The sequence below is a fragment of the Rousettus aegyptiacus genome, unplaced genomic scaffold, assembly GCF_014176215.1.
Source record: "Rousettus aegyptiacus isolate mRouAeg1 unplaced genomic scaffold, mRouAeg1.p scaffold_m13_p_5, whole genome shotgun sequence".
Classification (NCBI taxonomy): Eukaryota; Metazoa; Chordata; class Mammalia; order Chiroptera; family Pteropodidae; genus Rousettus; species Rousettus aegyptiacus.
The window spans coordinates 76,644,684-76,658,695 of NW_023416308.1; the positions used below are offsets into that span (position 1 = coordinate 76,644,684).

Below are 14,012 nucleotides of genomic sequence, written 5' to 3' on the forward strand. Positions count from 1 at the left end.
AGGCAGAAGGGAAAGTGAGCCTCACGTTCCAAGTATCTGACGTAGGGAGGTGAGTGGATGGTAAATTACACACTGAGCTAGGAACACAGAAAGAAAAGCAGTTAGAGAAGGAAATGGTTCCATTTAAGAGGCAGTTCGATATGTCGCTGAGAAAGTCAGAGGAGGGATATAGTGTCTGGTCAAAATCTAAGTCATTCTGAATAGTTACGTACTATTTTTTCACCAGAGTAAGATAAAATAAATGCCTGATTCTCTAATTCATTCTCAAAATGTTTCTTCGGGCCTTCCCTCTTGTACAGTTGGGATCTGCTTTTGTAGCTCCCACTCTTCAAACTTCTCAGTTCAGTTCATTTCAGTAATCATTTGCTGCAGGCTTTCTCTGCTAAGGTTATAGATAAAGAGGAGAAGCAAGTGCTACCTGCTCTCAAGGATCAAATGATCTGTTGGGGAAATCAGACAGGTATATAATGGTTTCAGGGTGCAATCTGGAAACACCCTCCTAGCTACAGTGTATAAAACAGTTGGTGGGAGGGACAATAGGAGGTTGCTTTGGTAATCCAGATGAGACAGGTACTAAATACTAAATACTATGCTATGTTAGGCAGTGATAAGTATTCTGTGTGATAAGTACTGTGAGGAAGGAGTATGAAAAACATATTCAAGCTCTTCTATGGTTCCCAGTATTTCATTCTATTTTGGGGGACTACTTTTCGAATTATTATTTTTTTTAAAATCAAAGTCTATATAAATGTTTATTCAATCTGCTTTCTACTCACAAACCATATCGAGATAGCACTACCCAGAATTGCTTTGAACTTCATCTTAAGGTACCACAACTGATTCAAACAATTGGAGTTAACTTGAGGCAGGGGGCTGGAGCCAACCATAGGGTGGGTAGTCATCCACTTCCTTTGCTTTGATCCAATAATTTCTTTATTTTCATACCTCCTGCATTAACTCTATGCATACTAGCAATAATCCACATAGGACAGAAAGCCTCCAACTATCTTATTCTTACCCACCAGAAAAGTCGGCACATGTGCAAGTTAATAACTTCTGTAACCCTGCATATGCGATAATTAAAAATCAGGGAATTCTAGGTGTTGAAGAGGATGGAAGAAATATTCTAAGATTTATCTGTCTGTTGAAGAGGCTTCCAATCACTTGGCCAATTTTGCACCTAATCAAGTTTCTTTCAGCCTTACTTGGGTTGCTGAAGCCAAGGGAAGCCTTTACTGTTTGCTACATAATGACTAATGGTACGTTTCCTCTTAACTGGAATATGGTAAGTGTAGCTTGCCAGTGAGGTAACTAATTTAGGGCATATTTGTTGCTATATTAAACTCCAGAGTAAAGCATTCATTTATTTATTCTATAAATGCTTTTGAGCATCTGGTCTGCCAGGCACTGTGCCTGAATAAGGCTCAACCCGCGACTTGCAATAATACCCATACGACATACAAAGGAGAAGCTGGTTGAGTCCATTTTGTAAAGCATTTAGAACATGATAAGCCATTAGTAAATGTTAATTGTCTCTGTTTTAACCATCATTATTACTATTTAAGTGGAAGAGAAGAGGAGGAAGGACAATCGGGTCAAGAGAATAACTTAACTGGAAACATAAAAGTAAACATCATTTTCCAAAATGACTCAGTGTGGCTGTGATGTAGAATACAATGCAGATAACCTTGATGAGAGATGGTACTACTGAGAGGTAGTGGCAGACCAGATTTTAAAGGACCTTAGATACCAGATAAAGAATTTTGACTTTTCAAAATACACAGTGAGACCCATTGAAAAAAATTATGGCATCACTTTTTTCCCTAATCTGATAGTCAAGTTTTCTTTTTACTTTTTTATGGAAATTTTCTAACATACACTGAAGTAAGAAAAGTAATGTAAGAATCCCCATGTACTCATTACCCAGCTTTAACAATTATCAATATGTGGCCAATTCAGTAAAGATTTTTAAGCAAAGGAAGAAAGACAACACAACATTGTGCTCCTTCCATTACCTTATTTAATCTTCACAGTGACCTGTGGATTATGTGGTATTCCTACTTTCCCTAAGTACAAATAAGAAAACCATCAAAATGATGAAGTAAGTAAAAGTTCTGGGATTCTAACCCGCATCCAACTTATTCCGGAACTCACTTTCTTTCCCATGGTACATCATGTTGCCTCTATAATTCTGAAGTAGATAGAGCATGATTCTCACTTGAAAACAGCTGCTAATCTGCCTCCCTGCTATACTGGTGCTGTTGACCCTATTCAACATGGTAAATTTCTCTGCCTCCAGCCATTTTGTTTCTCCAAAGTCACCAGTATCTAAGTCTACATAAATTTTCAACCTAATCAGCTAAAATGACTATTTAGTCCAGTGGTTCTCAAAGTATGGGCCCCAACCCAGCAACAAATTGTTAGAAAATACAGATTCTCAGGCACCACCACCCCTAATGAATCAGAAACTCTGAGGACGGGAGCTCATGCTGCGTATGTTGCCATTTGCTGTGTTTAAATAAAATACCGCAGTGGTTTCCTGCAGACACAAGATTATGGCAATCTACCAAGAGAGTTTCTAAGGCAAAAACTTCATACGAAAGAGAGTTATAACAAGTTCATGAAAAGCATGTTCTAAGACAGGAATTTCTATTCAGACTTAGCACCAGGGCCTTTCTGGGGATGTTATATAATTGCACAGAAAGGACTCTTAAGGAATTTGCACTGCCTATACTTAAAGTGCTTGATAGTGCCATCTAGTGGTTTAAGCACTATAGAACATGCAGCTTTATTACTCAAGGCTTTTGGGACAGAATTTGTGTATTTTATTAAAATCAGTTTTATAGTAAAAGCTTAATGGAATTTCAAAACACAAGATATGTATTTTTTTTTTGCTATAAAACCTCCATTGAGGGTTCTTACATGTGATACCAAGATACAAGTAACAGAATTAAAATAGCTAAGTTAGACGTCATCAAAATAAAAAACTTTGCACATCAAAGGACACTATTGAGAAAGTGAAGACAGCTTACAAAATGGGAGAATGTATTTGAAAATCCTGTATCTGATTACATATTGGTATACAAATATATAAAGAACTCTTAAAGCCCATCAACAAAAATACCAGACAACCCAATTAAAAAATGAGTTAAGGATTTGAATAGACATTTCTCCAAAGAAGATACACCAATGGCCGATAAGCACATGAAGAGATGCTCAACATTATTAGTTTCTAGAGAAATGCTGATCAAAACCACAATGAGATACCACTAGGATGGCTTGAATAATTTTTTAAAAAATAAATAAAAGTGTTGACAAGGATATGGAGAAATTAGAACTTTCATACATCACTGGTCGTGATGTTAAATGCTGTAGCCACAATGGAAAACAGTTTGGCGGTTTCTCAGCTAATTAAACACAGAATTACCATAGGACCCAGTAATTTCACTGCCAGGTATATATACAAGAAAATTGGAAACAGGTGTTCAAATAAAAACTGTACACAAATATTCATAGCAACATTATTTATAAGAGCCAGAAAGTGGAAACAACCCAAATGTCCCTAAGCTAATGAATGGATAAACAAAATATGGTGTAGCTATATAAAGGAATATTAATCATAAAAAGAAATGAACTACTAATACATTAATGAACCTTGAAAATATCATGCTTACTGACAGAGACAGGCACAAAAGGCCACATGTATATGATTCCATTTATATGAAATGTCCAAAATTGGCAAATCCAAAGAGAGAAAGTAGATTAGTGGTTGCCAGAGGCTAGAGAAGGGAAGAATGAGAGTAATTTCTTAATTGGTGTGGGATTTTTTTTGGAGGGGAGTGATGCAGATATCTTGAAATTAGACAATGATGGTTGCACAAAAGTGTGAATGTACTAAAAGCCATTGAATTTATTTAAAATTGTTAAAATGGTGGCTTTTATGTTATATGAATTTTACCTCAATTTGTAAAAAAACCTCTATTGATTGGTAATACTTAAAAAACTTAAAATTATTGTTAATATATTTTTCCCATCATTATTGCTGGTGTGTATATATTCTTTTTTTAACCTAAAATTATTTGATATATACTTTTCCATTTATGCAGTTTTCACAATTCTTATTTTGGTGGCTTTATATGTTTTAGTCATTATATACATCACAGCTAATCATTTCTCAAATGTTTGCTGATTTTTGCTTCTCTTTTGTTTCAAAGAGTCCTGTTCTATTCTTAAACAGATAAGAATGTTGAAAACTCTTCATAGACATTGACTGGTATTTTTTCCCCAAAACAGGATTTGAGTTAATTTTTTCTTTTTTCTTTTTTACTATTTCAGTTGTGGGTTTTTCCTGGCTGCTCTGTAGGAAAAAAATATATTATAATTTGTAATCCTACCAATAATGGATGAGGAAAATAGGGGAGATTAATGACTATTGAGTGTCTACTCTGTGCCCGGCACTGTATCTGGATCCTTTTAGATGCATTATTTCATCTGACTCCCAAACCTATTCCCACTAAAGTGACTACGGAAGTCGACACAGATAATAGCAAATAAGCAAAAGTCAGAACCCAAGCACTTTGTCGCCAAGTTTTGTCCTGTGTCCATAGCTTTACCAATATTGAATTTTACCTTTTTTCATTTCTACTTATTAGAGAAATTCCATATTTTTCCATGTGATTGTTTACTGTTTATATCTATCCTTATATAATAATGTGTACCTTTTGTTCATTTATTATTAATAGATTTTAAACTGAGCTTACCTTATAGACAGTATACATTACATGTCAAAGCATTATCATAATTTTTTTGCTTTTGTTTATTCCCCTTTTATAGGCTCTTGATGGAAATGTGTATGATCACTTGAAGGATTATTTAATAGCCTTCAGCCGGACTGAGCTAGAAACATGTCAAGCTGTGCAGAACACATTCCAGTTTTTATTAGAAACCTCCAGCAAGGTAAGTTACCTTTAGTGCAACACGTGATGTTACCCATTTTAGAATCAAAAATGTTTTTTACACATACAAAGTAAATGAAGGCACCAATAACATTAGAAGAATGCTTTAAAGGAAAAATTCCCTGGAAACAGTATTCGTCCTAACACAGTTGGTGGATATTCTGTTCTTGATGAGTTGACACAAATGGCGAAAGAGGAAGTGATGATACAGGCTAGCTCAGGACATCAGTCCATTGCCATGTACACTGCTTTTGAAAAGAATGGTTTAAAGAGTTTTATCTTCCACTCGGATTTTGAATGTACTCAACTCACTCATATGGGGAAACAACAGGGGTCATTGTTAGTTCAAAGAATAATAAAGGGGTATAAAGAGGAAAACAGCATTTTATAATCAATAAAGAAATAAATACTATTATGTCCTGTTTTTTAAAAATTATCCTTACCTTTATTTGCCATCATTCTTTGATAGTCACCTTTTCATTCAAAAGTACCGAAATCCATCAACTTTGCTAACATGTCACACTGTGTTACAGAGAAAATAAATAAAACTGCTTTTCTTTAGGACTTGACATTAAAATTTTTTGCAATGAGAAACTGTCCTTTGGAAGATACATTGTTCCTGTGATTAGTAATTGCTTTCTTTCTGATAAATTAAGTGCACAGTAAATGTTTCCTGACTGAATGCATGCATTTGTAAAAATGTATTCATTTTATAACTGCTAAGAAATTGTTTGGAAAGGAATCAGGGTATCCCATCTCACAAGACAATGTCCAAAGACAAAAAAGAAAAGGTGTACAACTCTTCTTCCTAAATGCCCCCTTTAGTATTTATTCTTGTTTTCAGTGTACCATAGCTCCAATTCTATTTAGAGAAAAACTTTTGGAGTGTTAAGTTGATATGGAAATGTGAAGATCACTAGTCTATTGCTTTGAAATCCTGTCATATTTCTATTTTTTTATGTTTAGCGCGCCCCCCCCCCCAGAATCAAATAAAAGGAATGAAAGAACTGACATATAGAAAGAAGGATGGATAGACAGATAGATGGTTGTTTAAAAGCAAATGTAGAAAAATGTTAATTAAAAAATCTAGGTAATGGGTATATAGATGTTTTAATACAATACTTTTTATTTTAATGTATATATATATTTGAGATCTTCTTTTTTTTTTTTTTTTTTTTTTAGATTTTCCATAAGAGAATGTTGGAGGAGGGGGGAGGCGGTCTATCAAAACATCTCAGCTTTTTTTTTTTTTTTAATGGAGTGTTTGATTTTAAATAGTGATCAAATTGTTTGTATTTATTGGTCCATGCAGGTTTTCTGTTCCTTTTTAGAATGTTTTGGTAACTTATGCTTTCCTAGTCCATTTTATTTATCAAATTTAATGACATAAATTTGCTTATAAACTTGTTCGCTTGTAGAGTTGTATCCCTTTTTATTTCTAATATTCTTTGTGCTTTCTCTCTTATTTTTATCAGACTTAACAGATCCATTTTATTCATCTTTTCCAAGAGCTAGCTTTTGTGCCACTTCTCAAAGTTGTTTTTTATTTCTTTAATTTCTGCCATTATATTCATTATTTCTTTATACTTTATTACCATTGTTCTTTTTAGACTTCTTTTTCTATTATGTTTGCAGTCTTTCTTGTTTTTAAATAAATCCACTCATAGTTTAAAATTTCCTCTTTCTACTCATATCCAAAAAGATATTTGCACACCGATGCTCATAGCATTATTCACAGTGGCCAGGACATGGAAGCAACTAAAGTGTCCTGCGATAGATGATTGGCTAAAGAAGCTGTGATACATATATGCAATGGAATGTTACTCGACCATAAAAAGAGATGAAATACTGCCATTTGCAACAACATGGATGGACCTTGAAATAATCATACTAAGCAAAATAAGCCAGACAGAAAAAGTTGAAAATCACATGATATCACTTATATGTGAGATATAAACCTAATAGCAGCAAATGAACAGGACAGAGACTCATGGACATAGACAATGGACTCGTGGTTACCAGAGGAGAGGGGGAAGAGGGGAAAGGAAAAATTAAAAAATCAGATGACGATGATGATGATGATGATGATAAATTAATTGGTTTAAGAAAAGAAGATAAATTATGGAATCCTAAATATTTAGCTGAACCTTACATTGTGATTATCACATCAAATACTTCAGTAAGCACTTGAAACAGTGTATGAAAATAAAATTCTATTATCCATTTACTAAAAAAAAAATTTTCTCTTTCTACTTTAACTGCTTTTTTGTTGTTTCTATGTTTTCCTCATTCATTTACCCATGAATTATTTAGAAGTGAGGTTTTCCAGTTTCCATTCAGCTGGAAGTATGTAGTGGGGTAACATTTTTCATTTCTAATTTTATTAGAAATTGTATCTCATTTTTATCTTATTATATTGATTCTAATTTTACCAGAGTTATTGTCCTCTAACAAAATTTTTTGAAACCTTTCTTTCTAAGAATAAGATAGATTGGATACACTACTTTTAGTTTATAAAACAGGTAAATGTGTAGTCTTAAAAAAAAAACAGCTAACATTTTACATAGCACATAACAATTTTCTAGGAGTTTTCAGCACATCCTCTAAAATTGGCATTATCTTGCTCATTTTATAGAGAGGAAAACAAATGGAAGTTTTCGTGGCTTGCCTGAAGTCATATACTGACACATAGTGTTTTCCATGCTTATAGTATTTTCATAGAATATGAATTAAAAATGTATAAACTGATTTGACACAGAAAGAGAGAAGCTTTCATTTTCCTCTGCATTCAGTGATGTGAGTATCTTGCTCCCCAGGGGTAAGGAATAAATGGCATGCTCTTATGTTTAGATTGAAAGTGGTAGGAATAAAAATTTAATAAGAATGATGTAGCTGGGAGAGGTACCCTTTTGTTCCAAGTACCAAAAGAGCTCACACCTACCTAAGTTTTATTCCATGTGCTTTTCTGTTAACAAAGAAACTTGTTATGCTGCTCATGTTATACTATTGAAAGCAATCCAGTGATCTGATAACCCAAAAAGAATTTTGAAACTCTCTAGCTTTTTTATTCTACATCATTATTACTTTGTCCTTGGGGGAGAAAAAAACATTTTTTCCTGCATACCTAAGTTGTAACTGTATATATTCCGAAAGATATTTCGGGGTTATTTATAGTGACACACTATAAATGTTACGGTGCTCTCTATATCTTTCATCCCCTAAAGGGAAACTGCTGACCCAAGGAGCTTTTGTTTAATTATTTATAAAGCTTGCTTTTCTCCTTAATATTTTATGAAATGCTTTGTATATGTAACTGAAGCAGATGTTGTCATATTTTCTCTAGGATAGCAACTCCAGAGATACTTCTGTTGGCCTTTCTAGTTTGTGTGTGCTTGCTTTCTGTCTGCATAAAGAAACTCCTACCCAATTAGTGTAGCACTTCTACTTTTTTTAACAATTCATAAAATACAGTGTTTCCTATATTTCTTTGAAAATTGACTTGTCTAGTACAGCCATTCTTAATATCTTGAAGAATAACCAAAAAAGTAAATTTAATAAAAGGAAGGTAGAAAAATACACAATCATCTCAAAAGACACAGGAAAGGCATTTGACGAAATTGAGCACTCTTTTATTATAAAAACACTCAGCAAATTAGAACTCAAGGAGAACTTTTAACATGATAAAGGACATTTATGAAAAATCTGCAGCTAATATACTCAATAGTAAAAACTAAAAAGTCTCCACTAAGATCAGGGACAAGACAAATGCTTACTACTGCTGTTCACCATTGTACTAGAGACCTTGTCAGAGTAGTTAAGCAAGAAAAAGAAATAGAGAGCATCCAGATTGAAAATGAAGTAGTAAAATTATCTGTATTTTCAGATGACATGATTTATATAGAAAATCCTATAGAATTCATAAAAAAAGTACTAGAGCTAATAAACTCAGCAAAAGTTGTAGGTGCAAGATCAAAACACAAAAATCAGCTATGTTTCTATACTCCATCAAAGAATGAACCAAAAGAAAATTAAGAAAACAGTTCCAACTATAATAACATCTGAAGAATAAAGTACCTAGGAATAAATTTAACCAAAGAGGTGAAAGATTTATACCTTGAAAACTGCAAAACTCTGCTGAAAGCTGTTAGAGAAGACCTAAGTAAATAGAAATAATAAATGTTTATGCATGAGAAGATTTTATATCACTAATACTGCAATATCCCCCCAAAGCAGTCTACAGGTTCATTGCAGTCTCTCTCAAAATTCCAATGACTCTTTTTTTTTTTTTTTTTCGTAAAAATGGAAAAGCCTATTCTCAAATTTATATGGAACTTCAAGGGGCCATAAATAGCCAAAACACATTGAAAAGGAAAAAAAGTTGGAGGATTCACACTTCCCAATTTCAAAACTTACTGCAAAGTTATAATAATCATGATAGTGTTGGATTAGCATAAGGATAGACATGTACACCAATGAAATAGAATTGAGAGTCCAGAAATAAACCCAAACATCAATGGCCTATTGATTTTTGACAAGATTGCCAAGGCCATTTAATGAAGAAAGAATAGTCTCTTTAACGTAAATAAGGTGCTGAGACAACAGAATAATAACCACATGCAAAAGAATTAAGTTGAACCTCTATCTCACTTTATGTGCAAAAATTAATTCAAAATGGATCAAGTTCCTAAAACTACAAAACTACTAAAGAAAACATAGAGGTAAATCTTTAGGATCTTGAATTTGGTATGATATTCTTAGATTTGACATCAAGCACAAGCAACAAAAGAAAAAATAGACAATGGGACTTCATCCAATAAAAAGCTTTTGTGCATCAAAGAATGTTATCAAGAATGAGAAAGGAGCAACCCACAGGATGAGAGAAAATATTTACAAATCATGTGTCTAATAAGGATTTAATACCCAAAATATATTTGAAATTCTTACAACTCAACAACAAAAAGACAGGCAACCCAATTTAAAAATAGGCAATAGACTTGAATAGACATTTCTCTAAAGAATATATATAAATGGCCAAGAAGCAAAGATATCCCACATCATTAGTTATTAAAGAAATGCAAATCAAAACAACAGATATACAACGTTCCACCCACTAAGATGTCTTTAATAATTAAAAAAAAACTAACAAGTGTTGGCAAGGATGTAAAGAAATTAGAACCCTCATACATTGTTGGTAGGAATGTAAAACAGCATAGTCACTGTGGAAAACCATTTGGCATTTCCTCAAAAAGTGAAACACAGTTACCATATGACTTAGAACTTCCATTTCAATTTTTGTTCAAATAAAAAATGTATATATAGGTGTTCACAGCAGCATTATTCATAATAGCTAATAAGTGGGGGGAAAAACTAAATGTCCATCCACTGATTGGATAAATAAAACATAGTATATCCATATAATGGGATATTAATTCCTCCATAAAAAGGAGTGAACTGCTAATACATTGTACAACGTAAGTCCCACAGAATAAAAATTATAAATATCTATTAAACCATATAATAAGACGCTATTACAGGCTGAATTGTGTCTCCCTAAAATTCATGTATTGAAGTCCTAACCCCTATTACCTCAGAATGTGACTGTATTTGCAGGCATAGCCTCTAAAGAAGTTATTAAGGTAAAATGAGGTCATGTGGGTGGGCTCTAATCCAATATGACTGGAGATTATGTCCTTGTAAGAGGAGATTATGGCACAAACACACAGAGAAGAAGGACCATGTGAAGACACCAGAAAAAGATGGCCATTGATAAGCCAAGGAGAGAGACCTGCTGAAGAAACCAACCCTACCAGCACCTTGATCTTGGACTTCTAGCCCCCAGAACTATGAGGAAATTTTATGTTGTTAAAGCCACCCAGTCTGTGATACTTTTTTATGGCAGCCCTAGCAAACTAATACAAATGCTATTCTTATCATTAATCAAAGAAATGGAAATTAAAATCACCATGAAATTCAATTTTACACCTGTGACAAAAGTAAAGGTAGACAGGGGTGAATGTTAGTGAGAATATGGATTAACAAAAACTCACACACTACCCTAAGGGGTAGAAATTTGTACATCTAACTTGAAAACATTTGACATTATCTAGTCAGTTTAAAGATGTACTTGACTTCTGACTCAGCAGTTCCACTCCTAGGAATATATCCTATAGAAATTCTTGCACATGTGTATCAGGAAACTTTTGGGAATATATTTATAGTAGCTTTCTTTATAAAAGTTGAAAAAGCTAGAAACAACTAACCATCTACCGGCAGTAGGATAAATAATGGATTACAATATAGCAGTACAATTAAAGATCTGTAGGCATATGCATTAATATGAATGAGACTTACAAATATAATGTTGAGCAAAAAAGCGAGCTGCTAAAGAATATACACACTGAGATGCCATTTATACAGAGTTTAAAAATATCCAAGAAAACAATAGAGTTTTGAGATACATCATATGTAGTCACACTATTTAAAGAGAAAAAAAGTGAGAACGATAAATTTCAGTAGGGTGGTTACCTCTAGAGCATGTATTACCAGAGGGGATGGGGTGGTTTGCAAAAAATTCTTAGATATCACAATGTGCACAGTACATAGACATATATCCAGTATATTTGTGGTATTAAAATTTAATCAAATCAGGTGCATAGGGGAAAAGTGTCTAAAACAGTTCCCTGGGGCAGGGAGCGGAGGTGATAACAATTTTTTAAAAAGTTGAGTAACACTGCTTTAGAAGGATAGAAGTTGAGAACACAATAAGGAGAGGGTATATAGTTTTTTCAACAATACTGGTAATGTTTTATTTAGTCTCATTCAATTTTATTGAATGATACTTAGGCAAAGTCATTGTGCTAGGTGCTAAAGAAAACATCAGTGATAAGATTTAAGGCCTAATCTCTCTTGTCACAAGGAATGACAGAGTGTGTATCGGAAAGAATCTGAAAGGAAAGATTACAAGAAGTATGAGGAAACTTGAGAGTGAGAAGTAATGTTCATTATCTTAATTGTGGTGATGCCATTACAGGTATATAGATATGTTAAAACTTATCAAATTATATAATTTAGATATGTTTATAAAAATACAATTCATGCATGTCGATTATACCTCAGTAATATCTTTAAAGAGAGAGAGATTAGACATATATCCTAGAGAAAATGAAAATTTATTTTCACACAAACTTGCACACAAATGTTCATAGTAGCTTTATTCATAATAGCTCAAAACCAGAAACTGATTAAATGACCTCAAATGGGTGAAAGATCAACAAAATGTGCAATGTCCATACTGTGGAATACTACTCACCAATAAAAAGGAACAAATTGTTAATATCTGTAACAACTTGGATGGACTTCAAGGAAATTATACTGGGTGAAAAAAGATAAAATAATATGCTACATGATTCCATTATATAACATTTGTGAAATAACATTCGTAGAGATAGAGAACAGATGGGTGGTTGTCAAAGATTAGGAATGGGGAGAGTAGATACTGCTATTATGGAGCAGCACAAGGAAGTTTTACTGTGATGGTTCAGTTAAGTATCTTGATTGTAATGGTGGTTACAGGAAGCTACTGTGCCTGTAATAAATTTGTGTAGACATCTATGCATACACACCCCCAAATGAGCACATGTATAACTGCTGAAATTTAAATAAGCTGCATGCTTTTGTACCAGTGTCAATTTCCTGATTTTGATATTTACTGTAGTTATGCAAGATGCCGACATTGGGAGGTCCACAGGACCTCTGCAACTTCCTTTCAAAATAAATTGAGAGAACGATGACTAACCCAGTACCTCTAGTGTCCAGATTTTGTTTTCTAATTACTTCCTCCTACTTAAAAAAAAAACAAAAAACAAAAAAAAAAAAACAAAAAACAAAAAAATAAACAAACAAACAAAAAAGACTGGGAAAATAAGACTGATTCTATTTTTGGGACATGAAATATGTTATACACCTTAAATAGTCTGTCATAATAGAAAGCAAGGAAACTATCAAAGCTATCAAAACCACTAAGTAATGTCAAGAGGACTCAGGATGTGATCTTGCTAGCCAAAGTTGGGGTGATTTTAGCATCAATTATGATAAATGCAAAGGATTAAAACACATTGGATATTTTTAAATTCGTAACTTCATAATTATAATTCATTAAAGAATAATTGGTCATTTTGGGGAGGTTGCTAGGGAAAAAACTCAATTCGAAAACTAGATAATAAAGGGAAAGAATTAGGCATTTATCCTATCTCATACAAACTGTAGTTAAAGGTAGGAGGAAGAAACTTGCATAAGAACCTAAGCAGCACCATCCAGTTGCATTATGGAGACCTTGCTTTGACCCTAATTTGAAAAACTCTAAAAAGTATAAAACAATCGTGGAAATTTGAACATGTTGTTTGTTTTATAAGTATTTATTGTAAATTTTAATATAGATATGTTGTTTAAAGTGTCCTTGTCGTTTAGATATCACACTTAAATGTTTATGGATGGAATGATATATCTGTGATTTCTTTCATATAATTGGAAGTGGAAGAGGTAGGTAGGTTTATAGATTAAACAAGATTGGCCATGAGGGGATATTTTTGGAAGTTGTTTAATGGGTAAATAGGGATACACTATACTGTTGTCATTACTTTTATGTATGTGTTTGAAATTTTTCATAACAAAAAGTTAAAATTTTTAAAACTTCACCCTCAAATAAAAGCGTGTAAAAAAAGTTTGTAGTGCTTGAGAGGATGGACAGGTGTGGCAACTTAGAAGGATGATTCTCTTAGTTTTTTCTGCATGATAATTAGCGAGGCTCTCAGGACTCTATCAGGAGCTTTTACAGGTAATCTAGTTTAAACCGGAATCCAGGAAACGAACAAAACATTCCCTTCAACAATATGTTTATTCAGCCAACAACCTCTCTTCACCCCATCCCACCCCGTCTCTCTGGATTGGATATCACCTTGGTTTGTGCTTGCCTAGTACCCTCTACATGCTTCCATAGTGTATTTTAATTGGATAATCCTTGAAGATGCTAAAACTTTGATAATCTATCTTTATTCATGT

The 14,012-nt window shown here is 33.3% G+C and overlaps 1 protein-coding gene across 2 annotated transcripts in view; it reads left to right on the forward strand.

The window, feature by feature from the left end:
* FCHSD2 (FCH and double SH3 domains 2) overlaps window positions 1–14,012 on the forward strand; it is a 208,892-nt gene that overhangs the window by 144,821 nt on the left and 50,059 nt on the right. For both annotated transcript variants that reach the window (XM_016161455.2, XM_016161454.2), the window contains exon 9: window positions 4,834–4,956. In XM_016161455.2, the coding sequence (XP_016016941.1) occupies window positions 4,834–4,956 (123 nt within the window). The remainder of the gene's footprint in view (window positions 1–4,833; window positions 4,957–14,012) is intronic.